The sequence below is a fragment of the Theropithecus gelada genome, chromosome 6 (genome assembly GCF_003255815.1).
Source record: "Theropithecus gelada isolate Dixy chromosome 6, Tgel_1.0, whole genome shotgun sequence".
NCBI lineage: Eukaryota > Metazoa > Chordata > Mammalia > Primates > Cercopithecidae > Theropithecus > Theropithecus gelada.
In genome coordinates this window covers 142645793-142673267 of record NC_037673.1, presented here as the reverse complement: position 1 = coordinate 142673267, position 27475 = coordinate 142645793, and the positions used below count along the sequence as shown (strand labels likewise).

The 27475-nt window shown below is 39.5% G+C and overlaps 1 protein-coding gene across 1 annotated transcript in view; it reads right to left on the bottom strand.

Moving 5' to 3' along the window:
• The window catches only part of RBM27 (RNA binding motif protein 27), an 87635-nt gene that overhangs the window by 37082 nt on the left and 23078 nt on the right, over positions 1–27475 (bottom strand). The window contains exons 4-9 of the mRNA XM_025389087.1: positions 24774–24865; positions 23926–24119; positions 22804–23064; positions 19958–20251; positions 16271–16405; positions 766–930 (exon numbers count right to left, since the gene is read on the bottom strand). Coding sequence (XP_025244872.1) covers positions 766–930; positions 16271–16405; positions 19958–20251; positions 22804–23064; positions 23926–24119; positions 24774–24865 — 1141 coding nt within the window. The remainder of the gene's footprint in view (positions 1–765; positions 931–16270; positions 16406–19957; positions 20252–22803; positions 23065–23925; positions 24120–24773; positions 24866–27475) is intronic.

The window sequence follows — 27475 nt, the reverse complement described above, 5'->3', positions numbered from 1 at the left end:
ATTATGATTAAAAATTTTCAGTTACCACTTGGCACTACTGACAGAAAATCTCCTACAGTTAAGACTGCAGAAAGTTTTAAAGAAGTTACATAATCAAATGACCTTGTGCTATAAATCCTGGGAATACACAGACCACCAATTAACTTAAAAGCCCTTTAGTTAATTAAGATGAATAAGATCTAAAGGCAAAGTGAGAAAGGGTTAAAAACACCTCATGAAACACCCACAAAGCACTCCACAGATCCTTCAAAATACCTATGTCAATAGGACAAAAGAATTTTTAAGAATCGTTACATTATACACACATACAAGGGGCAAAAGGACCATACAAGGGGCAAAAGGACCATATAAGGGGCAAAAGGGAAAAAAGGACATGATCGGCAAGAAACCAGATGTTTATTTTCATTTTGTTTCAAAGAAAAATTAACCTAGTTTATTACAATGTATAACTAATCAGAAAACATTCAAGTAGATATTATCTTCCTATCTACCTGATTAGAAACTAGCTCAAGGAACTAGCATCACTTTGTTACCGAGGCACTGAAAGTAAATATAGAGGACACCAGAGATGACAGATACACAGGCCTAATCATCTAGCAGCCACTAGAGACAAACCAAAGAAGCAAAGGAACAGAAAATAAAACTACCTATGAGCTTTAATGGGACTTTATGACAGCAGATCAGGATGCCAGGTCACTGCTTAGGCTGGCCAGCTTAAGGTAAAAAAGATCAGTGAGGTGGATGGCCATCTGTAGCAAAGCTTACCTGGAACCAGAGGGGTAGGGCTGGAGACTGAGGTATGGTACCCAATGGAGGATCCCATGAGGTTTCGAGGTGGCACCAAACGAGCTGCCAACAGAGGAGGCGGTGTCCCCAACTGAAGTCGCTCAGATGCAGCAGCACCATGTTCACGAGAGTACATGGGCTGTCCTATAGAGGAAAGAATAGGAGGGCAGCTGGGAATGAGAGTCATAAGCTTCTCTTAGGTGATGATGTGTTTCCTGAGACTTTGAGCCAAAAACAGAGAAATTAAACCAACAGGAATAGAAGTACAGAAAGATGTTCCTGGGATTCTTTCTAACTCAAGAAAGAACAGACATGCAACTGGTTAGGATCCATCGAGGTATAAAGAAAAGAATAAGAATTAGGTAGTATATATAATCTCCATCTTTTCTGATCTTAAGTGGAGAACACTACATGCTAATTGTATCCAAAGCTGAACAGTGAACCATATCAGGTTATTAGAAAAAGGAGCCCTGAGCTACTAATTATACACAATTTTTCTATCCAATGAGATATGCAGGTATGAAAACTGTCATATCCATTAAAAAGAAAACCACCCCCCTCCAACCAACCCACATAATTTCAGGTTTGCACAAAATATGCTTCCATATCTAAGGACAGAATAAAAGATAAAGGCATTAAGAACAAACCACTACATGCATACCTTCACAAAGAATAAGAAATGCTCCAAAGAAAAAACTAAAGATAGTGAAAATGTGTTATCTCTGTGAGCACATGGGTAACAAAAATTGAGAAAGGGAAAAGGACAGGCCAGGCACAGTGGCTCACGTGGCTCACGCCTGTAATCCCAGCACTTTGGGAGGCCGAGGCGGGTGGACCACGAGGTCAGGAGTTCAAGACCAGCCTGGCCAAGATGGTGAAACCCAGTCTCTACTAAAAATACAAAAATTAGCCAGGCATGGTGGCAGGCACCTGTAATCCCAGCTACTAGGGAGGTTGAGGCAAAGAACTGCTTGAACCCGGGAGGTGGAGGTTGCAGTGAGCCAAGATCATGCCACTCCAACCTAGGCGACAAAGTAAGACTCTGTCTCAAAAAAAAAAAAAAAAAGACAAACAGACCAGCACAGCACTGGACACATGAAATCATCCTGGATATTAAGAAGCACTTTTTGAAAGAAAACACATTTAGGATTTATATATAGGCTGATGCAAGAATGCACATACAATGAAGCCAAAATCTGAAGAACGGGATTAGAAAAAGACAAGGTGTCAAGGAGCAAAATCCCTTTGGGTGTCCATTTAATAGTATCTTTTTCACTGATAACCCCATTTGAGACGTATTTATAAGATTTAGTTATTATATATGTCCAACATCAGACATTTACTATGTGACACAAGACAAAATAAAGTGGATTTTGAGGTTTTTTTTGAGACGGAGTCTTGCTCTGTCACCCAGGCTGGAATGTAGCGGCGCTCACTGCAAGCTCTGCCTCCCAGGTTCACATCATTCTCCTGCCTCAGCCTCCCAAGTAGCTGAGACTACAGGCGCCTGCCACCACACCTGGCTAATTGTTTTGTATTTTTAGTAAAGACAGGGTTTCACCATGCTAGCCAGAATGGTCTCGATCTCCTGACCTCGTGATCCACCTGCCTCAGCCTCCCAAAGTGCCACCGGGCCTGGCGTCCAGCCTTGAATTTTTTTTTAATACCTGGTGAAATGTCCTTAAAAGCTGTAAAATCCCTAAATATTTTAAATGCACCTTAATAAGACAGGAAAGGAACCACTTGGTTTCATAGTAAGTCTCTAAAGGGAATATAGAGATGCTAAACTTCACTACCCTTTTCTTCCTATATAAGAAGCAAAAGAGGAAGTAACAAATCATCTGTATAACTGTGCACTTAGCATTAACCCTTTTAAAATTTACATTTCTAATGGATGTTGGGCTTAATACCTAGGTGGTAGGTTGATCTGTGCAGCAATCCACCATGGCACACATTTACCTATGTAACAAACCTGTACATCCTACATATGTCCCCTGGAACTTAAAAGTTGATGGGGAAAAAAAAAAGTACATTTAAAAAGAATCAGCTAAGTATTACACTGCAAAGCAATTTAACGTATTTTTTTTTCTTTTTCTTTTCTTTTTTTTTTTTTTGAGACAGAGTCTCACTCTGTCACCCAGGCTGGAGTACTGCATGATCTGGGCTGCATGATCTGGGCTCACGGCATGATCTGGGCTCACGGCAACCTCCGCCTCCCAGGTCTAAGCAATTCTCCTGCCTCAGTCTCACTCTGTCACCCAGGCTGGAGTACTGCATGATCTGGGCTGCATGATCTGGGCTCACTGCATGATCTGGGCTCACGGCAACCTCCGCCTCCCAGGTTTAAGCAATTCTCCTGTCTCAGCCTCCCGAGTAGCTGGGATTTCAGGCGCCTGCCACCACGCCCAGCTAATTTTTTTGTATTTTTAGTGGAGGCGGGGTTTCATCATGTTGGCCAGGCTGGTCTCAAACTCCTGACCTCAGGTGATCCACACATGTTGGCCTCCCAAAATTCTGGGATTACAGGCATGAGCCACCATGCCTGGCCCAGTTTAACATATTCTCAACGAGGGGAACAAATAGTTGTAAGCACACAATCAATGGCAGAGAATTACTTGTGAAGAGTGACCTATCAGCAGAATGAAGTAGTATGTTAAAGAGAAAAACGGGCCAGGTGCAGTGGCTGACGTCTACAATCCCAACAATTTAGGAGGCCAAGGTGTGAGGATTACTTGAGCCCAGCAGTTTGAGACCAGCCTGAGTAACATACCGAGACACTGTCTCCACTAAATATTTTAAAAATTAGCCACGCATGGGGGTGCACGCCTATAATCCTAGCTATTTGGGAGGCTAAGGCGGGAGAATCACTTGAGCCAGAGGGTCGAGGCTGCAGGGAGCCACGATTGTGCCACTGTACTCCAGCTTAGGTGACAGGGTGAGATGCTGTCTTTAAAAGAAAAAAATTTAATTAAAAAATAAAAATACATAAATACATAGAAAAATGGGAAGTACAATCTTAGTCTGTATGACTACTTTAAACGTATGATATATCACTCAATGTACTGAGTATATCTAATTAATAATAGCTGTCTCAAAGTAAACTGGAAACCAAAAGGCTACTTTGCCAAATGTCTGTTTTTAAAACTACTGACAAAGAACATACAATTCAAATACTTTAGAAAGGCCGAGCACAATGGCTCATACCTATAATCCTAGCACTTCGGGAGGCCACGGCAGGTGGATCCCTTGAGCTCAGGAATTTCAGACCAGGCTGGGCAACATGGTAAAACCCCATCTCTACTAAAATTACAAAAATTAGCCAGGCATGGTGGTGCACATCTGTAATCCTAGCTACTCTGGAGGCTGAGGCACAAGAATCACTTGAACCCAGGAGGCAGAGGTTGCAGTGAGCCGAGATCGCGCCACTGCGCTCCAGTCTGGGTGACACAGAAAGACTCTGCCTCAAAATAAAAAACAAGGCCGGGTGCGGTGGCTCACACCTGTAATCCCAGCACTTTGGGAGGCCGAGGTGGGTGGATCACGAGGTCAGGAGTTCAAGACCAGCCTGGCCAAGATGGTGAAACCCCATCTCTACTAAAAATACAAAAAAATTAGCCAAACGTGGTGGGTGCCTGTAATCTCTGCTACTTGGGAGGCTGAGGCAGAGAATTGCTTGAACCCAGGAGGCAGAGGATGTAGTGAGCCGAGACCGCGCCACTGTACTCCAGCCTGGGTGGCAAAGTAAGACTCCGTCTCAAAAAAATAAAATAAAATAATAATAAATAAATTAAAATAAAAAAACAAATACCTCAAAAAGATGGCAATTAATTCAAATGTAGCCTGACTTTCTTAAACAATTCCTACTGAGTCTCTAAATACTACTTCTAAAAGCAACAGAGTTCTTTAGACAAAGGGCCAATTCTAGGTCAGGGCAGAAAATCTGTAAGATGAGCCTGGTACTTCCTTGGTATACCTTGTCCTTCCAGACGCAAGAGAGTTACCAAAGACTGGCATGTCAAAAATTTAAAAAAAAAAAAAAAAAGATCAGAAGCCAACATGAAGAGGCTCCCACTGATTAAAGATGAGACAATCTGAACATTAAAAAAGACTATAATGGAGTGAAACATATCAAGTGTTAAAAATTCATGAGTTCATAATGATACTTAAAAAGAAAAAACAAAAAACCAGGAGTTCCCTTTGGAAAAAACTAGGCAATCAACTCATTCTTTAAATTGATAAATGAAAGAGAATACATATATCATGTCTCTTCTGTAAAAACTGCATTTCAGGTTAACCAAATGGTTGTTACAGTCAACTATATGGAATGCCAGCAATAAATGCAGAAGAAACTGTACATTTAGAGTTTCATATACAACGGCAAATCCAGGCGATGATCAAAAATGGCTGTTGAAACCATCAAGGAAGTTTTAAAATGAATGGATCAGGATGAAAACACCTCTACACACTAATCAATATTTATAATACAGAAAAGAGACAACCAGACATCATGAGCATTATAATGTACTGTGTAGGAAGTACATAACGCTATCTATAAAATGTTCTTGCCAAAAAAAGAAAAAAAATGAATCTTATCAAATACCTAGCTCTAACTTCCAATTTACAGGGAATACAGGGGACAGAGGAATGTGTTAGATGACCCCAGAACATGAATCTGCCAAGTCTAAAATGTGAGAAAATTCTTCAGGACAAATGATCTGTTTCTTCAACAAATAAATGCCAAGGGGGGGAAAAAAAAAGTAAGGAATATTTCTATAAAGACTTAAGATATCAACTAAACGTAAGGTATAACTCTGTTTGGATATAGCTTCAAATAAACCAGGTGTAAAAGGGCATTTATGATACAATTGGGAAATATGAAAACTAACTGGATATTTCACAAGCAATAGTAAGCTGTTACAAATTTTGGGGGGACTGTGATAATAGTACTGTGTGTATGTATGATTTTGTGTGTATGTATGTTTAATTCTTATCTTTAAAGATACATAAGTTGTTACAGATAAAATGCTGTTATGTTTGGGACTTATTCTAAAACAATCATGTCATTAAGCTAAATTTTGAGGAGTCATAAAAGAAAAACCAAAAATAAAAACTAAGGTCAGGTGTGATGGCTCACATCTGTAATCCCAGCACTTTGGGAGGCTGAGGCTGGAGGACTGCTTGAGCCCAGGAGTTTGAGAGCAGCCTGGGCAACATTGGGAGCACTCATCTCTACAAAAAATTTAAAAATCAGCCATGTGTGGTGGCATGCATCTGTGCTGCCAGCTACTCATGAGGCTGAGACAGGAGGACTGCTGAGCTCAGGAGGTCAAGACTGCAGACAGCCAAGATTATGCCACCGTACTGAAGGCTGGGTGACAGAGCAAGACTTTGTCAAAAAACAAAAACAGAAAAAACAAACCCCACAGCACTAAAATAATCGTCAGGAGTAGATTATGGATGAAGCAAGATTAACCACATTGATTAACTGTTGAAGCCAGAAATAAGTACATGGAGATTCACTACATTATACAGTCTACTTTTATGTATGTTGTATTTGAAATTTTCCATAATAATATGTTTTCTCTTTTAAATTTGAGATGAGGTCTTACTATGTTATCCAGGCTAAAGTACAGTGGCTATTCATAGGTGTGATCACAGCTCACTGCAGCTGGAACTCCTGGCCTCAAGGGATCTTCCCCTGCCTCAGTCTCCCAAGGGGCTGGGACTACAGTTACATGCCCACACGCCCAGCTACATAATAAAAAAATGTTCAATATCAAATAGGTTACAGTAATGGTGAAGATCAGTCTGTCAGAATTTATATTCATTCAGTTTAGTTTTGGTCAGGGTAGAGAGTTTCCAAACTGCAAACATCCCAAGTTCATGTTCCCATCTTAAATTGTTAATATAGGTAACATGCCTAATATCAATATTTTCAACTTCTTAATATTAACTCTAGTCAGAATAAAGACAGTCTTTATTCAACCTAAAATTTTACCCACTCTGTATAATTTTCCTGATTTTGTCTTTAAGAGTATTCACAGGAAAAAAATCGTAAGTTTTAAGCTAAAAACTCAACTCCAGAAAAAATAAAAAGCTACATCTTCCCAATACTGGCCATATTTATGTGTCTTCTCAATTAGAATACAAGGTTCCTGGTACACTTGGGAAGTTCCAAGGCCTAAACAGTGTCTGATGCATAATATAAATCAAACAGTCACTTAAAGAAAAAATGAGAGCTTAAAGTACCCAAATGACAATTAAGTATTTCTTTGGATGAATATCTGTATGTTGAAACAGACAATATCACAACTAATACAACATGAATCAGACCAAACACAAGGGGAAGAAAGCCTCTAGACCAGCAGTCCCCAAGCTTTCTTTTTTTTTTTTTTTTTTTGAGACGGAGTCTCACTGTGTCTCCCAGGCTAGAGTGCAGTGGCGCGATCTCGGCTCACTGCAAGCTCCGCCCCCCGGGTTCACGCCATTCTCCCGCCTCAGCCTCCCAAGTAGCTGGGACTAAAGGCGCCCGCTACCGCGCCCGGCTAGTTTTTTGTATTTTTAGTAGAGACGGGGTTTCACCGTGTTAGCCAGGATAGTCTCGATCTCCTGACCTTGTGATCCACCCGCCTCGGCCTCCCAAAGTGCTGGGATTACAGGCTTGAGCCACCGCGCCCGGCCCCCAAGCTTTCTGACACTAGGGACCGGTTCCATGGAAGACAATTTTTCCACAATTGGCGGGAGTGGGTAGAGGTGATGACTTTAGTTTGAAACTGCTCCACTTCAGATTATCAGGCATTAGATTCTCATACAGAGTACGCAACTTAGATCTTTCGCATGTGCAATTTACAATACGGTTGGTTCTCCTATGATAATTTAATGCCACCGTGACCTGGGGGGTGGGGACCCCTGCTCTAGACAATATACAAGGACTCTATTAGACACTGACTTACTTTTCTAGCCATCAAATCCATTATTCTACATAGAAATATTGTGTATGCCACAGAATTAAATGAGCAAAACTCAAATTTAGATCTATAGTGTTTTAACAATTTTATACAGTTAGTAGGAAAGTATTTTCTGAAAGATAAAGATTTATGTGAATTTATATTAAGACTGGACAGTTATCTTCAACCTAAGAATCAGTCTCTAGAATCCAGGATGTTACCTACTACTCTTTCTTTTTCACACATCCAGTACAAAGAACAAACTTAGCAGTTAGAAAATATCTTTACTATGCTTCTTCAAGAAGCAGAACAGACCAAAAGCAAGGTAGAAAAGAGAGTATATTTTACTTAATAATAGTCTTGTAAAAGCCAAAGTATATACTGAGTTGGTGAGTTAAAACTTGGAGGCTGCAGTGGTACAGCTCTTTAAGATTTTATCTAGCAAGTTCTCTGGTCTCCTTTCTAGCAAGTTCTCTGGTTCTTCTTTCTCTAAGAAACCCCCACGCAAAAAAAAAAAAAAAATTAGGGGTCCAAATGCAATGCCTCAGGTCTGTAATCCAAGCACTCTGGTAGGCCAAGGTGAGAGGACTGCTCCAGGCCAGGAGTTTGAGACCATCTTAGGCAACACAGCAAGACTCTCTACAAAAAATTTCAACATTAGCTGGGCATGGTGTGGCATGTGCCTGTACAGTCTAGTTATTTGGGAGGCTGTGGTGGGGTGACCACTTAAGCCCAGGGGTTCAAGGCTGCAGTGAGCTAGAATCACGCCACTACACTCCACCTTGGGCAACAGAGCAAGACCCTGTTTCTAAAAAAAAAAAAGTAAATAAATAAATAAATGTTTTTAAAATTGGGGTAAGCTGGGCGTGGTGGCTTATGCCTGTAATCCCAGCACTTTGGGGGACTAAGATGGGGGGACAGCTTATGCCCAGGAGGTCAAGACCAGCCTCGGCAACACAGAAAGATCTCATCTTTATAAATAATTTAAAAAATCAGCTGGGCATGGTGGCGCATGCCTGTGGTCCCAACTACTCAGGAGGCTGAGGTAGGAGGATTTCCAGAGTCTGAAAGGTTGAGGCTACAGTGAGCCATGATGCCACCACACTCTAGCTGGGCAGCACAACAAGACTCTGTCTCAAAAAGAAATAAAGAGGGCGGGGGCATGGGAAAATTTTAAGTACTTCAGAGGAAATAGTTGATTTTAACAGTTGACTGCTGTCTTTACACAAAATTCCAAATACAGTTAGTTATTTAAGTTATTTTCACAGGGTCTATGACATTTTAACTCAAGAAAAGTAACAAAATTTCAAAGTCTTTTCTAAATTATAATCAATTTTTTTTTTTTTTTTTTAAAGACAGGGTCTTACTTCTCTCTGCTGTCCGGACTAGAGTATAATGGCACTATCTGCAACCTTGAACTCCTGGGCTCAAGCAATCCTCCCAACCTTGGCCTTTGAATGTGCTGGGATTACAGGGGTAAACCACTGCATCCAGCCAATATTAACTTTACCAGGAACTGTGTATATCCTATTCAGTTTTACAATCAGGTAATTCTATTTCTTATTTTAACATCCAACTTTTCTTTCTCCAGAACAAGTGACAACCGCAGCCTAAATGAGTGCTTTATTTCTCACAGAATTAGTTCCTTTGTTACCTGGGGTTTTTTTTTTTAGCTGTAATAGCAAAATATAGTCTAATGAGTTTTCATTTTGTGGATTTTTTAAAATCTATTTCTTTCCCACTATTAGATTTTTAGATTCTCAGATGACCATTTCTTATTTATCTGTATATTCCTAGTACCTAACATTGAGCAGACTCCAACTCCTACCTTCAAAAATCCAGATTTCGCTTTTCTGTGTTTACTTTGGGTCCTTATTGACATAATTTGTACAACTAAACACCATTTGATATGCATTTTCATCTGTATTTTCTGGCTGTGAATTTTAACATTAATTTTAATAACAATAAAATATCCATGACTTAACAAACTTTCCCAACTTGTTAAACTTTTAAGATAGCTCAAGTTCTCATTACACACTGAAAACATACATATAGCTTTTTACTTTATTTGAACCAAACTTCTAATCTTTTTGAAATTACCAATTATAGTATAAGTTGAGTATCCCATATCCAAAAGGTTTGAGACCAGAACTGTTTCAGATTTCAGATTTTTTCAGATTTTTGAATCTCTGAATTATAGTTACTGGCTGAACATCACGAATCTTAAAATCCAAAATCCAAAATGCTTCAATGAGTAATTCCTTTCAGCATCATACTGGCACTCAAAAAGTTTCTAATTTTGGAGCATTTCAGACAGGGAATGCTTGACCTGTATTTAGAAAAATAAACTTGAACAATGTGAAGGATTCAATTGTCTGACTTAAACACAAAAATATTTTTAAAACTATTTTATTTTATTTATTTTTTTGAGACGGTGTTTCGCTCTTGTTGCCTAGGCTAGAGTGCAATGGCGCAATCTCAGCTCAGTGCAACCGCTGCCTCCCAGGTTCAAGTGATTCACTGGCCTCAGCCTCCCCAGTAGCTGGAATTACAGGCGCCTGCCACCACAACCAGCTAATTTTTGTATTTTTAGTAGAGATGGGATTTCACCATGTTGATCACGCTGGTCTCAAACTCCTGACCTCAGGTGATCTGCCTGCCTTAGCCTCTCAAAGAGATGGGATTACAGGTATGAGCCACCACTCCCAGCTCAAAAACTATCTTAAAATCAACTGAATAGAAAAATATTAAAACCTTATTAGAAAAGTTAATAGAAGGATATTAAAAACTGAGGCCAAGAGTGGTGGCTCACCCCTGTAATCCCAGCACTTTGGGAGGCTGAGTCGGGAGGATCACCTGAGGTCAGGAGTTTCGAACCAGCCTAACCAACATGGTGAAACCCTGTCTTTACTAAAAATACAAAAAAAATTAGCCGGGCTTGGTGGTGTGTGCCTGTAATCCCAGCTACTGGGGAGGCTGAAGCAAAAGAAGTGCTTGAAACCAGGAGGCGGAGGCGGAGGCTGCAGTGAGTTGAGATCGCACCACTGCACTCCAGCCTGGGCAACAGAGCAAGACTCTGTCTAAAAATAAATAAATAAATAAACTTATGCCTGACAAACTATACTACACATCTCCCCCTTTTTAATGTTTAGATTATCAGGAACTCTACTAGTTTTCAAAATTTCTCTATAAATTTTAGAATCAGATTTGACAAGAAAGAAAACCACACATTTCTCTGCATAGCAGACTTCTGAAGTGTTCAATATGAATATTCTATAACTTTCAAAATATTCAGTTGCCAACCAATCAAATCTGTTTATCAATACTGACGCAGCATAGAAGACAATCCTCTAAAGCAGTAATTCACAAATGCTAATGGGAAATTATCACCTTTTATTGGTCTAAGACAAAAATGGGGGGAAAATGTAGTGTTATTTCATGAAATCAAATATTAAAAGATTGAGTCAGGCATAGTGGCTCATGACTATAATCCTACCCACTTTGGGAGGCCAAGGCAAGAGAACTGCTTGGACACCCAGCCTGGGCAAGACAGCAAAACCCTGCCTCTACATACAAAAGATTTTTTTTTGTTTAATTAAAAGATTGTCCTTGAGGTCGGGTGTGATGGCTCACACCTGTAATCCCAGCACTTTGGGAGGCTGAGGCGGGAGTATCAATTGAGCCCACAGTTTGAGACCAGCCTGGGCAACAAAGCAAGAACCTGTGTCTACTAAAAATTTCAAAACTTTTAAATAAATTTTTTTAAAAATTGTCCTTTATTCTGAGATTATGTCCTTTCTTCAGTTTAAAAATGTATTTTTAAAATTAAAGTAAGATATTTTCATATACAGACCTTAACCTGGCAAAATAAGAAACTGCTAACTGTACTGGTCCCAAGAATTTTCTTAGAAATGTTACCAGTCTTAAATGAGTTTAGAGGCTGGGCACGGTGGCTCACACTTATAATCCCAGCACTTTGGGAAGCTGAGGCAGGCAGATAACTTGAGGCCAAGAGTTTGAGACTTGCCTGGCCAACATGGCGAAACCCTATTTATACTAAAAATACAAAAATTAGCTGGGCATGGGGGCCCACAACTGTAGTCCCAACTACCCAGGAGGCTGGGGCACAAGCTTAAACCTGGGGGGTAAAGGTTGCGCCACTGCACTCCAGCCTGGGCAACAGAGCAAGACTGTCTCAAAAAAAATAATAATTTGGAAATACAGTTCTCAAAAGCCTTTACTCATCTATCACAAAATAGTCTTACTTTTAAATAAAACAGAAAAATGGATTTCAAAAAACATGAGATCTAATTAATCTTATTCACCTTGGCTCCCTAGTGTCTGGCATGATGCCTGACACATAGTAGACATTCAATAAATATTTGCCAAATTAATTTATTTATTAAGCTAAGTCACTGAAATAAATGGCAACTGCCAGATTTTTAAAAATTAAAACCAAATGGAATATTTATAGAGTGAGTCACAATGTTAAATTTAACAATATAAAAATAAATGGTAATTGCCAGATTTTTTTAAAATTAAAAACAAGATGGAATTTTTATCATGAGTCATAATACCAAATTTAACAGCATAAAAATATGCCATCTGCTACACACTCTGGAATAAATAGTCCACTTTTTCATATTTACAAGTCCAAAAGGCAAACAATATTAAGAGCTGATTCAGGGGGAAATAGATAAAAGAGGCTTCGCTATAAATTGATAACGGCTGAAACTGAGGGATAAGTACAAAGAACTTCATTATACTGGGTACACCGGAGTTCAATATACTGTCCTCTTTACTTTTATATATATTTGAGATTTCCCATAATTAAAAAATAAGTAACAAACATGTTCTATGAAAAGATACTATAGCCATCAGAATAGAGAGAGATACTAAGTATGAAACAGGAAAAACAATTACTTAAGTATCAAATGTGATTTCTGTTCTGTAGAAGCTCAGTTGAATGTAAGATTTACATATATTAAAAAAAAATCAAACAGTAGGCCTATATATATGTCATTATGTAGTAAATGCTTTTTGGTATTGTAAGAGTTTAAAACAGAGCAATAGGCAAGGCACAGAGGTTCATGCCTATAATCCCAGCACTCTGAGAGGCCAAGGCGGGCGGATCACCTGAGGTCAGGAGTTCGAGACCAGCCTTGCCAACATGGTGAAACCCCATCTCTACTAAAAATACAAAAATTGGCCAGGTGTGGTGGTGGGCACCTGTAATCCCAGCTAACTGGAGGCTGAGGCACAAGCATCACTTGAACCTGGGAGGCAGAGGTTGCAATGAGCTGAGATTTCACCACCGCACTCCAGCCTGGGTAACAAAGTGAGACTCTGTCTAGATAGATAGAAAGAAGAGAGCAATAATGTCTTCCAAGTATACTTAGAATTTGGGCCTAGAAAGAGGTGAAGACAGAGTATATTGGTAGGAAAGAAGATGGGGGCGGGGGGAGTTGAGTCATGACATGGGCACAGAAAGGGTATAATTGGCATGACCAGAGAAGGTGCATGTTGAAGAACAGTGGACAAAGATTGCCAAGAAGGAAGAGGTAGATTATTGAAAGAGTTAAAGGCCAGTAATGGTGGCTCATGCCTGTAATCCCAACCCTTTGGGATGCTCAGGTGGGAGAACTTGAGCCCAGAAATTTGAGACCAGCCTGAGCAACATAGTGAGACTCCATCTCTATAAAAAAATTTTTTAAATTAGCCGGGTGTGGTGGCACATGCCTGTGGCCCCAGCTATTTGGGTGGCTGAGGTAGGAGGATCACTTAGCCTGCAAGGTTGAGGTTGCAGTGAGCCAAGATGGCAGCACTGCACTTCAGCCTGGGGAATAGAGTGAGACCCTGTCTCAAAAAAAAAAAAAAAAAAAAAAAAAGTCCAGGAGTGGCAGCTCACACTTGTAATCCCAACACACTTTGCAAGGCCAAGGCGGCCAGATCACTTGAGGCCAGGAGTTTGACACCTAGCCAACATGACAAAACCCCGTCTCTACTAAAAATACAAAAAGATTAGCTGGGTATAGTGATACATTCCTATAATCCCAGCTACTTGGGAGGCTGAGGCATAAGAATTGCTTGAACCCGAGAGGCAAAGGTTGCAGGGAGTTGAGACTGCATCACTGCACTCCAGCCTGGGTGACAGAGCAAGACTTTGTCTCAAAAAAAAGAAAAAGACAAAAAAAAAAGGAGTTAGAAGCCCTAGAGAGGGGTTTATTGATGGCTCAGAAAGAAATGGTAGCCACCAAAAAGTTCTCTTAAGGAACTTTCATGGTTGGATTTCTCAGGAAAATTAGCTCAGTAGCATTATGTGGTATGACTTAGGGAAGTTAAACATAAAACATAATGGTGTGAAGTAGGCTGCAGTAACAATCCAAATGTGAGGTGATCTAGAGTGGATGAGGGCACAGGCCAAAGAAGAAATAGAAACGGATACTTCAAAGAAAAAAGATATTTTGATTAACTAGATGTAAAAAAGCAAAGCAATAAGTCAGACCTGTGAAGGTTTCAATTCTAGACATTAGGTGGGTGTTATTCCATTGACAAAAACAGGGATGGTCGAAGGTACAGATTTAAGAAGTTAATATATTTGATTTCAGAGTTTGAAATTTCAGGAAACAATAATAACTACAATAATATACTAATGAATCCTTATAGCTTACTAGTGGCTAGGCACTTTTTTAGATGCTTTAGATGTATTAATTTATTCCTCAAAACAAGCTTAATGAGGTAATATTACTCTCATTTTAAAGAAGAGGAAATTGAGCTACAGAGAGGCTAAGCAACTTACTCAAGGTCACAAAGATGTAAATGATAAAACCAGGATTTGAAACTGGGCTTAACAAGTTTGCTGAATTGCCTCTCCAAGACATGAAAGACATACAGAAATGTTTAGGATGCAAAACAAACTTTATGATAAACATAGTTACATAAAAGATGAACATATCCATAAAGTTACCTGGCCTTGCAAAAAAAAAAAAAATCTTCTAATTTGACATTTTTAACAACCAACTACCTTTTAAAAAAATGCTTTTGAAGAAAGTAATTTTTGGCCGGGCGCGGTGGCTCAAGCCTGTAATCCCAGCACTTTGGGAGGCCGAGACGGGCGGATCACGAGGTCAGGAGATCGAGACCATCCTGGCTGACACGGTGAAACCCTGTCTCTACTAAAAAATACAAAAAACTAGCCGGGCTCGGTGGCGGGCGCCTGTAGTCCCAGCTACTCGGGAGGCTGAGGCAGGAGAATGGCGTGAACCCGGGAGGCGGAGCTTGCAGTGAGCTGAGATCCGGCCACTGCACTCCAGCCTGGGCGACAGAGCAAGACTCCGTCTCAAAAAAAAAAAAAAAAAGAAAGTAATTTTTTAAAGCTTTAGTAAACAATAAAACACCTAAGAAATAAAAGAGAATTAGGATTCAAGAAAAATGGTTTTTTGTTTGTTTGTTTTGTTTTTTCCTGAGACAGAGTTTTGCTCTGTCACCCAGGCTGGAGTGCAGTGGTGCGATCTCAGCTCACTGCGACCTACGTCCAGGTACAAGCGATTCTCCTGCCTCAGCCTCCTGAGTTGCTGGGACTACAGGCATGCTCCATCATGCCCAGCTAATTTTGCATTTTTAGTAGAGACAGGGTTTCTCCATGTTGGTAAGACAGGTCTCGAACTCCCAGCCTCAGGTGATTTGCCCACCTCGGCCTCCCAAAGTACTAGGATTACAGGAATGAGCCACTGTGCCAGGCCCAAGAAAAATGTATAATTACAATCAAATGTGAATGTCACAAACAGCCTAAATACAGAATATTACAATTTAAATGATGCTCTCTATCTTCATTTCAGTATGCAAGTTAATTATTAGGCATATTTAACCCGCTCTTTTGTATACTCCTTAGGAGATATATCTTACATTTTAGAAAATCAATAGGATAAACAATTTTTTTAAAAAGCATCAAAATAAATTTCCTTTAGAAGGACTTGACATTAGGCTGGGCACAGGTGATTCACACCTGTAATCCCAGCACTTTGGGAGGCCAAGGCAGGTAGATCACCTGAGGTCAGGAGTTTGAGACCAGCCTGGCCAACATGGTGAAACCCCCATCTCTACTAAAAATACAAAAATTAGCTGGGCACGGTGGCACGTGCCTGTTGTCCCAGCTACTTGGGAGGCTGAGGCAAGAGAATCAGTTGAACCTGGAAAGCAGAGGTTGCAGTGAGCAGAGACTACACCACTGCACTCCAGCCTGGGTGACAGAGAGACTCCATCTCAAAAAAATAAAAAGGAGAGAATAAATGTTACTACTCCATGGCAGAGTAAAATTCTCCGAGACAGAAAGCCCTGCCTTTCTCTCCCATATCACACAAAATTAAAATATGTCTATATAGCACAAACACATGATAAACTGTATTGTGAATACAAATATAATTTTTAGAATCGATAAGAACAGAAACTATTTACAATGTTTTAAAGGGTAATACTGATATGAGACAACTTGGCTTTTCTACACCCTGTCAATTTTAAGTCAAACAACATGTACTTACGTTCTGAAACTGTGTAAAGGAGGTTCTGGGGCAAAGGAGGAGGTAGTCTTGTTCCCACTGATGCAAGATTGGGCACTGCACTTGTCCCAGGCTGGTCACGGCTGTTTATCAAGCTTGATTGTGTTATGGGTGGTCCTACATACAGATAACAAAAAGTGAAAAGTACAGCATTAATATTTCCTCATACAAGTACCAGGCCAGGAGCAGTGGCTCACACCTGTAATCCAGAACTTTGGGAGGCCAAGGCAGGCGGATCACCTAAGGTCAGGAGTTCAACACCAGCCTAACCAACATGGAGAAACCCTGTCTCTACTAACAATACAAAAATTAGCAGGGCGTGGTGGCACATGCCTGCAATTTCCAGCTGCTTAGGAGGCTGAGGCAGAAGAATCACTTGAATCTGGGAGGCGGAGGTTGCAGTGAGCCGAGATCGCACCATTGCACTCCAGTCTGGGCAACAAGAGCAAAACCGTGTCTCAAAAAATAATAATAATTAAAAAAAAATACCATCGTAGGCCAGGCATGGTGGCTCATTCCTATAATTCCAGCACTTTGGGAGGTCCAGGCAGGCAGATCACTTGAGGTCAAAAGTTCGAGACTAGCTTGACCAACATGATGAAACCCCATCTCTACTAAAAGTACAAAAATAAGCTGGGTGTGGTGGCATACGCCTGTAATCCCAGCTACTTGGGAAGCTGAGGCAGGAGAATCACTTGAACGTGGGAGGTGGAGGCTGCAGTGAATCGAAATCACGCCACTGCATACCAACCTGGGCAACAGAGAAAGACTTCGTCTTAAAATAAAGAAAAAAATACCATACTAGTACTAACTTGGATGCTCATTTAAAATACCTAATTTGGCTCTGAACAGAATTAAGGAATTTGATATATGCAAGCTTAAGCACTGCGAGTTGTATAATTAATTAAAAGAACATTACTTGTTCTAGAACAGACAAATCTAAGGTGAAAAAAGGCAGGACAGGTTGCCTCTATGGGTGAAGGTGGAGAATGGCTGAGAAGAGGCTTCAGGAAACTTTCTAGGGTGATGGTAAAGTTCTACAGAATTCAAGTTAATGATAAGCATGCTTATTAAGTGTACTGATGTCTGCAACATACTGTGAAAAGCATGAACAGTAAAAATGAGAAACGGAAAAGTATGTGCTAACATAAATACAGTAAATGCTAATTGTAGAACCTAGACGGTAAGTACACAAGTACAATTCCTTCAACTTTTCTATTTGTTTCAAACTTTTCATAGCAAAATATCGGGAGAAATGGTATTCTTGAATTTAACTTTTAAATAGATATGTTCCCACATTGAGATAATGTTCTTTATTTTAGAATTTCCATATATAAAACGATGTTGCTTTATCTGGGAAATAAAATCTCAGCTTGAGCTTCACAATTATACTGTTTATGTGATTATATTAAATATTCACATATGGGCTGGGCATGGTGGCTCACGTCTGTAATCACAGAACTTTGGGAAGCTGAGGAGAGCAAACTGCTTGAGACCAGGAGTTCAAGACCAGCCTGGGGAACACGGTGAACGCTGTCTCTACAAAAACGTCCAAAAAAACTTTAGCCAGGCATGGTGGCACACGCCTGTAGTCCTACAGGAGGTTAAGGTGGGAGGATCCCTTTAAGCCTGGGAGGCAGAGGTTGCAGTGAGCTGTGAGCCAAGATCTCCCCACTGCACTCCAGCCTAGGGCACAGAGTGAGATCTTGTCTCAAGAAAAAAAAAGAAAAGAAAAGAAAAAAAAATCACAAATGCTACGTTTAAAAAAAAAAAAACAACATGTTTCTATAAGCCAAACATATGCATTAAATCCCTCCAAACATTTACCAACTTTAATAATAAAACATATTTGTTTATTTTTTTGGGACAAGGTCTTGCTCTGTCATAGAGGCTGCAGTGCAGTGAGGCCATCACAGCTCACTGCACCCTTACTGCACCCTTACTGGATTGTTTGAGTCCAGACTTCCTGGACTCAAACAATCCTCCCACTCCAGCCTCCCAAGCAGCAGAGACTACATGCACCCCCCGACATGCCTGGCTAATTTTTGTGTTTTTTGTAAAGCCAGGGTTTTGCCATGTTGCCAAGGCTGGTCTCAAACTCATAAGCTCAAGTGATCTGCCAGCCTCAGCCACCCAAAGTGTTGGAATTACAGGCGTGCACCACTGTGCCAGGCCATGAAATGTATATCCTACAGAAAACTTTACTGCAGGGAAGCTCAGGATCATGCTAAACCATTTTTATAATTTCTGTAATTATAATTCTATAATTGAGTCTATAATTTCAAAATAAAATGTTAAAAAGAAATTCATCAAAAGTACTGCTTAAACTGAACAGCGATATTTCTAAAAATAAAAATTTGCCATCTTTATTTATTTTTGAGACAGGGTCTGGCTCTGTCACCCAGGCTGGAGTGGAGTGGTACAATCTCAGCACACTGCAAACTGTCTCCCAGGCTCAAGCCATTCTCCCACCTCAGCATCCCAAGTAGCTGGGACTACGGGTACACACCACCATGCCTGGCTAATTTTTCTATTTTTTCTAGAGATGGGGTTTCGCCATCTTGCCCAGGCTGGCCTCGAACTCCAGAGTTCAAGTGATCCACCCACCTCAGCCTCCCAAAGTGCTGGGATTACAGATACAAGCCACCATGCCCAGCCTAATTTGCCATCTTTTAAGGTTAAATGTCTTCAAGCAGATAATGTTTTATATCTTTGCATACATGAAAACAATTCATTCCATAATTTTTTCAATTACTTTTTAAAAATTTAGTCTTACTTCTATTTCTACTATGTTGGCAACTGTTAATAATGCTTTTTAAATGACCATTTTAAAACATTTCTTACTCCTAATTTTGGTGGACATGATAATGGCATATTGATTTTTTTTTTTTAATAACAAAAACAAAAAGTCCTTATCAGAAAGGAAATCCATACTGAAGTACATACTGGTGAAGTGACATGACATTTAGAATTTACTCCAGCAAAAAACCAACCAACCCAAAAAAAGTGTATGGGAGAGAAGGGAAAATAAATGAGACAAAACAGCAGAATATTGATCATCATTGAGGCCGGATGATGGTACATGCAACACACATACTATTCTACTTCTAAAAATGTCCTTAATAAAAAAATTTTTTTAAAATATTATTTCAATATTCTTGAAGGGATTTTCTTTAGAGACTGGAAAATTTCGTAAAATTGCTAACATGTTTTTTCTCTGACATCTTAAAAACTAGCTTTCTTGGCCAGGCGTGGTGGCTCATGCCTGTAATCCTAGCACTTCGGGAGGCCAAGGCGGGAGAGGATTGCTTGAGGCCAGGAGTTCAAGACCAATCTGGCCAACATAATGAGACCCTGTCTCTAAAGAAAAACTAAATAAAAATAAACAAATAAATACTGGCTTTCTTAAGATGAGAACTAGATTTGACTAGAGGTCAATACAGGTTAGGCCACTACACACAAAATTTACACTGTGGTAATACAAACAATACTATGCAATAATGGATGGAAAAAAGAAAAAAATAGCATCTTAATTATGGGAATATATTCCAAATTATATTATTACTCTATTTCTCAAACACTTTAAAGAAGTGTCAAGTTAGCTAAAAGGGATGGGGTTCTTCTAAATAGAACACTAAAGAAAGAAAAATTCAACGAATATATACTTACTTGGTATGGGAAGCACAACGGATGGTGGAGGCTGACCATGTCCTTGGGGAACAGGAAGTCTCATACTATGGCCAGGACCTGGACCTGGGCCCGGGCCCGGGCCTGGACCTGGGCCTGGGCCTGGGCCTGGACCTGGCATTGGAGGCATTAACATTCCAGGAGGTGGTGGAGGAGGAAGCCCAGGAGGAGGGGGTGGGAAAGGAATCATACTTGGCAGAGCAACTTCATCAACAACTAGGGGATCATTTCCATGATCAAACTGACAAAGGTCACCAAGTACACAAAATCCTCTTTCTGTGGAATAAAAAATAAAAAAGGAATCTTATTATCATCTCCTTAGAGTTCAGAAAACAACAAAACATGTCCCTGAAAAACCCACCAATCTCATTTACAAAGTGGTTTTCTCCAAGGAATCCAAAGTCTCAGTGTTACTCTGTTAAGCATCACATATCCCCAAGGTAGAGGCAGATGTACTCTCTACTTTTTATACTATGATACTATGACTTGTTGAGACGGCAAATAAAAGAGTCAAGAACAGGTTACCAACTACCATTATACTAAACCATTTGCAATTAAGTTTTCATAATAAAAACTCAGATATTTTAAGTGAATATCAATTTAGCAAAGGCTTGGGGTAGGGGAGAATAAGGGCATTGATCTAGATTATTTACTCTCAATCTATTCTCATTACATTATTCTAAAGCAACCATTATTGCTGCATCTGGAAGCTGAAACTTTCAAATATTCAGGTGGACATTATGTACCAGGTTATCATTTGCAGTACTGTTCATAGTAGAAAAATAATAGAAACATCCCAAACATACATCAATAAGGAATAAGTTAAACACGTTTGTACATAAAGAATACTAAGAAGTAGGGCTGGGCGCAGTGGCTCACATCTGTAATATCAGCACTTTGGGAGGCCAAGGCAGGCAGATCACCAGGTCAAGAAATTGAGACCATCCTGACCAACATGGTGAAACCCCATCTCTACTAAAAATACAGAAATTAGCTGGGTGTGGTGGCACGCGCTTACAGTCCCAGCTACTCAGGAGGCTGAAGCAGGAGAATCGCTTGAACACAGGAGGTGGAGGCTGCAGTGAGCTGAGATCACGGCACTGCACTCCGGCCTGTTGACAGAGCAACACTCCATCTCAAAAAAAAAAAGAGAAAAAAAAGAATACTAAAAAGCCTAAATAAATATTGAGGAAGCTCTTTATGTTTTAACATAGGATGAATGCCAGGAAATACTGCTAAATGAAAAAACATTATGCAAAGTATGAGTAGTATACTAGTATTGTTAAAAATGTGGGGAAAATATGTGTATGTATTTGCTTACGTACATATGCACAGACTATGTTTGGAAAGATAAACAACAAATTGATAACATTACGTTGGCCTTGGGAAGGAGTACTCTGTGGCTGAGAGATTAGGGCGAGAATGAGGTAATTCTTGAATTATAATTTGACTCTATTTCCTACTTTAAAATAAGTAAAATGTAAAAACATATGCATTCTATATTTATAGAAAAAAATTATGATGTCTGTGACTTGCCTGAAATAATACAGGCCACAGAAGTGAGTGGGAGTATACATTAAAACAACATTCCCCATGAGTTGGTGCCTATTTAAATGATGTAACAGATACGCTGGGGTTAAGCATACCATTTTGTCAGCGTTTATGAATATATAAATACTTCCATAATAAAAATTTAAAAGAAATGCACACATACCAATTCATTCATTCAAATGGAAAGTTGGCAAATCAAACTTGTAAGTAACTTCTACAAATTCCCAGCACCAAACACTACTCAAAAAAATGATAATTCCTGGCTAGGCATGGTGGCTTACATCTGTAATCCCAGCACTTTGGGAGGCTGAGGCAGGTGGATCACCTGAGGTCAGGAGTTCCAGACAAGCCTGATCAATATGGTGGAACCCTGTCTCTACTAATACAAAAATCAGCCGGGCATGGTGGCTCACGCCTGTAATCCCAGCTACTTGGGAGGCTGAGGCAGGAAAATCGCTTGAACTTGGGAGGCAGAGGCTGCAGTGAGCCAAGATTGTGCCACTGCGCACTAGCCTGGGGGACAGAGCAAGTCTGTCTCCAAAAATAAATAAATAAATAAAATTTTTTAAAATTAAAATTACTAGCATCTACGAAATTTTATGGTATACTACGGTATACAGTGTTTGAAGTAACAATGAGAACAAGAAAACAAACAAACAAAAATCTAAAAAAGGGTAAAATTTAAATATTCTCTCAATGAGAGCCAAACCATTAAATCAGACAAGTAAATAAGCATATGGCAAAAGAGATTCTCCTCCCCATTCATTCCTTTTAACAAAATTTGGACTACAGGCACGGCACAGTGGCTCACACCTATAATCCCAGCACACTGGGAGGCTGAGGCGGGCAGATCACGTGAGGTCAGGAATTCGAGATCAGCCTGACAAAAATGGTGAAACCCTGTCTCTACTAAAAACACAAAAGTTAGCCAGGCATGGTGGCACGCGCCTGTGTGTGACTTACTGGAAACAATACAGGCCAGTGAAGTGAGTAGGAATACAGATTAAACAACATTCCCCATGGGTTGGTACCTACTTGAGAGGCTACTTGGGAGGCTGAGGCAGGAGAATCACTTGAACCCAGGAGATGGAGGTTGCAGTGAGCCAAGATCAAGCCACTACACTCCATCCTGGGCGACAGAGCGAGTCTCTGTCTCAAAATAAATAAATAAAATAAAATAAAATAAACTGGACTATAACTAAAAGATATGCAATATATGCAACGTTTGCTTTGCTAGTACTTTTGGGCACAATATGAGAAAAGGTGTTGATTTTTACCATCATAATCTCTGCATCGCCTCTTTGGTGGTAGGTTTCGACCAAAAGAATTGGAAGAGCTATGATTGTTATAGTAATTAGACCAACTCTCAGTTGTGTTTTCAGAGTGGTGAGCAGGTGCGATCACTGTAACAGTGCTGGGAATAGACTGTGCCCCAGAGGAATACTGCTCAGAAGAGTTTGGAGGTGGTGCAGACACAGGTACATAGGAACTCTCCAAGTCGTTCCTTTCGCTCTTAAATTTTGATCTTTCCCTGTGCTCTGTTTGGAGACAAAATTAAAAACAGAAAACAAAGAGATCAGATATTTCATGTTCTTAAACTATGTTTATTTTCTCACATAGAAAACATGAGAATGTTGGGTGCAGCACACCAACATGGCACATGTATACATATGTAACAAACCTGCACGTTGTGCACATGTACCCTAGAACTTAAAGTATAATAATAAAAAAAAAGAAAACATGAGAATGTTGAATTAAACTTATCTAGCTATCCACATTTCGCACTGCTCTCTTTATTAATATATCCTAAAAGTGAGGACATCAACATGTGACATATCTTGGGCAAGAACTTATACAAAATCATCTTTTATAGTATCAACATTAGTCACACTTAAAAAAACAGTCAGCTTCTCCACAGATATTTAATAAGAAGGTTATCTAAGAACTGACTTCCAAACTTGTATCTCAGAAAATGAGTGGCTGGGATCCCAATAATCTACTTATTTTATCTTTTTAATTTTATCAACTTCAAGCACCCTTCCAGCATATCAATTACTTTTAGAAAACCAAATGAACAAAAAAGAAAAGCAGGCAACCCTCTCCCTCACATGATAGCTTTATTGATTAAAGGACATTTGTATCCATTAAACAAAATGAGTTAAGTCTAGACATGTACAATACTTGAACAGCTCCTTTTTAATCAAACTCCCTTGATTCCATCCCCAGAATAGAGCCCTGTTTTCTAACAAAATGAATATTGAGTTTCTTGAGACAATTCCAGTTTTTACATTGCTTAGACATATTAAAGGTACATCTTTCTTTAAGAGAATTTCTTGCACCCTTGTGATAGAGACAGATAAACAACTACAGAGTTTTTAGGGGGACACTCATCTACTCACCAACATTCCTATTTGGATCCCGGTCTTTGCTGCGCCCCCTACTTCGGCTTCTACTACGACTCAGGCCTCGGCTCTTACTCCGACTCTTACTCCTGCCTCTTCTCCAGTCATACTTCTCACGGTACAATTCATTCCGCTCATAGTACCGGTCATAGTCTCTCCACTTCCCGTCTTCTCTTTTTTTCTCACGTGTCCTACAATATACAGATATAAAAGCCATATGCAGGCGATAGAAACCAAGTCTGCAAACAAATCTATAGTGTAATACTACTCTTGAGTCATAATATCTACGCTTTTTTAGAAAGTTGCAAAACTACCACATAATTCCTCTAATCAAATATATACAGAGAAAAAAAAATCCCTCCTGCAATTATGGGTGGGGAGAAATGAAAAAAAGAGATGAATCCAAAGTATGGGGAGAGATGAGCAGAGGAAAACAGAAAATTTGAACTAGAAAAGAAAAAAGGCTCAAAACAAAGTGTTCCTAAACAAAGACCAATTTTTGATGTTAGGTTGATGATTCAATATACAAGTTGTACTACTTGTCATAAAAAATGCCATGGATGATTTTAATACTGAGCACCCCTAACCAAATGGAACATTTCATTAATATTCTCTAAGGGGACTGCTCCCACCCCTGAGCTCTTGGGGAAAACACATAATAATGACTGTTTATAAAAGGAACAGAAAGTAAAACAAAGAAAAAAACAGAAAGAATGAAAGCAAGAAAGGTAACATCTTTCTTTAATGAGTTTACAGAGAGGAGTTAGTATATATATTAAAAATCCCTTGCAAGGCAACTAAAAAGTGAGTCATCAGTATCTTCCTAATTAAAGATAAACACAAACCTTCGTTCACTAGATTCTGAACGAGTCTTCTGGGGACTAGGATACTTCTTTTTTCTGCCATCTCGTTCTTCCTCTGCTGGCTCCTGAAATACCTATATGAAAATATTGATTAGAAATAAGAGTAGGGCCAGGCACGGTGGCTCACACCTGTAATCCCAACACTTTAGGAGGTCCAGGTGGGAAGACTACTTGAGGCCAGGAGATTGAGACCAGCCTGAAAAACACAGCGAGACTCCATCTCTACTAAAAATAATAAATAAAATAAGTTAGCTGGGCATGGTGGCTGTAGTTCACCAGCTATTCAGGAGGCTGATATGGGAGGACTGCTTGAACCCAGAAGTCGGAGGCTGCATTAAGCCATGATCACACCACTGCGCCACAGGCTGGGCAAGAGAGTGAGACCCTTCTCAAAAACAAACAAAAAAGAGAAATAAGAATGGTCCCTCTTGGTTGGGCGCAGTGATTCACACCTAATAATCCCAACACTTTGGGTGGCTGGGCAGGCGGATCACTTGAGGTCAGGAGTTCCAGACGAGCACGGCCAACATGGTGAAACCCCATCTCTACTAAAAATACAAAAATTAGCCAGGCGTGGTGGCATGCACCTGTAGTCCCAGCTACTCGGGGGGCTGAGACAGCAGAATCATTTGAACCCAGGAGGTGGAGGTCGCAGTGAGCCGAAATTGCACCACTGCACTCCAGCCTGGGCAACAGAGCGAGAATCTGTCTCCAAAAAAAAAAAAAAAAAAGGATAGTCCCTCTATAAATTATGAAATATGTCCATCTACCTGATAATATTTCTGGCGCAAGAGAGGGCACAAGTAAATACACTGAAAAAATAAAGTCAAATCATACCCAAAAGAGTTAGGCAACAGCAGAAATAAAAAAGATGCTCAGATTACTTCAACAAGCAGTAGGTTAATTTTTTAATGTTAAAGTAGGGAAAGGTAGTGTAGGAAAAGAATAAATAATTCATTCTTCAAATTAAAATAAAACAGCAAATCTCCAAGTACCATATAGTAAAATGGTTGTTTTCCTCATTATGAAATACATATACATATATAATTAATTTTAGTAGCTCTTCAGATTTTTTTCATAGGAAATGTTTTAGGAAAAAATGGTTAAATTAATGAATGCTATAAAACTAAGTAATTCATGTAAACTATGGAAAAATTGTATAGGAACTAATGGAAATATTAAGGTTTTCTCTCAAAGCCTAACAGTCAAAATTGACCAGAAATACAAAGAGAACAGTAATTTTTTTTTTAATTTAATTTAATTTTTTTTTTGAGACCAAGTGTCAGTCTGTTGCCCAGGTTGGAGTGCAGTGGCGCCATCTCGGCTCACTGCAACCTCTGCCTCCCAGAAAACCAGTGATTTTTATTATTGTACTTGAACAAGTTTATCTCAAACCAAATATACAGTCTTTACTAGAGAAAGGTGAAATAAAGTAATTTGCAAGAGTTAAACAAATGCCCATCTATGGAGAATCTCACTGACAAATACACAAATCGGGAAGTGAGTGAATGGACTTAGGAGATAATTTAATAAAATTCAGGCAACATAAAATGGCAGCCACAATATGGCAACCATATGGCAGCAAAATCACTACACAGTCACTAGACTACATTTAAAAATCATTCTCTATCCTAATTCACAGGAAATACAGAGGATGTATTATTCCACTGGGATGCAAACAGCAAAATCCAGACAGTAAAAACTCTACAGGACAAATGATTGAATTTCTTCACAAAATAAAATTTAAGGAAAAAGATGAGATAAAGAAAAGAGGAATGAAGGCAGTGTGCTTCATTAATCATGGCACATGTCTACCACGTTGTTTTTCCAGAAGCAGGATGAGTTGGTGCCAATGATCCAAATTCTTTTACCCTGGTGATCAATAGTCTAACCAGAAAACCAGTAATGGAACCCAATATAGCCAAAGACCAAGGAAGAAAGTTAAAATGGGTAATCTCTAGATTTGCTTCTCTATACCCTGTTAGAGCAACTAAGCACAGACCAGAAAAAGACAATTAACCAAAGATGTGTGCCACCTCAGACTCCTTTCCTACTCTATTATCTAACAGAAATACTATAAACAATTATGTTTATGCACTCTTAAATGAACTATAATTTATTTCAGTAATTGCAATTAAGTTATGTATAAAACTCAGAAAATGAGAAGTGCCAGAAAGTTGTCATTTGGGGTAGCTCTACACAGAAACTGGTATTATCCATTTTTCACAATTCTCAAAATTGTATCTACAAAGACACAAATAAGATAGTATAACGGTTTTGTTTTGTTTTTTAACTGTTCTTTCAAAACTCAAGATAGGCTGGGTGCGGTGGCTCACAACTGTAATCCCAGCACTTTGGGAGGCCAAGGCAGGTGAATCACCTGAGGTCAGGTGTTCAAGACCAGCCTGGCCAACATGGTGAAACTCCGTCTCTACTAAAAATACAAAAAAATTAGCCGGGAGTGGTGGTAGACACCTGTAATCCCAGCTACTTGGGAGGCTGAGGCAAGAGAATTGCATGAATCCAGGAGGTGGAGGTGGCAGTGAGCCGAGACTGCACCATTGCACTCCAGCCTGGTCAACAAGAATGAAACTCCATATCAAAAAAATAAATCAATAAACTCAAGATAATGCAAATTTTCTCTTATATTCAAATCAGCTGCCTCTCAAACAGATACATCTATA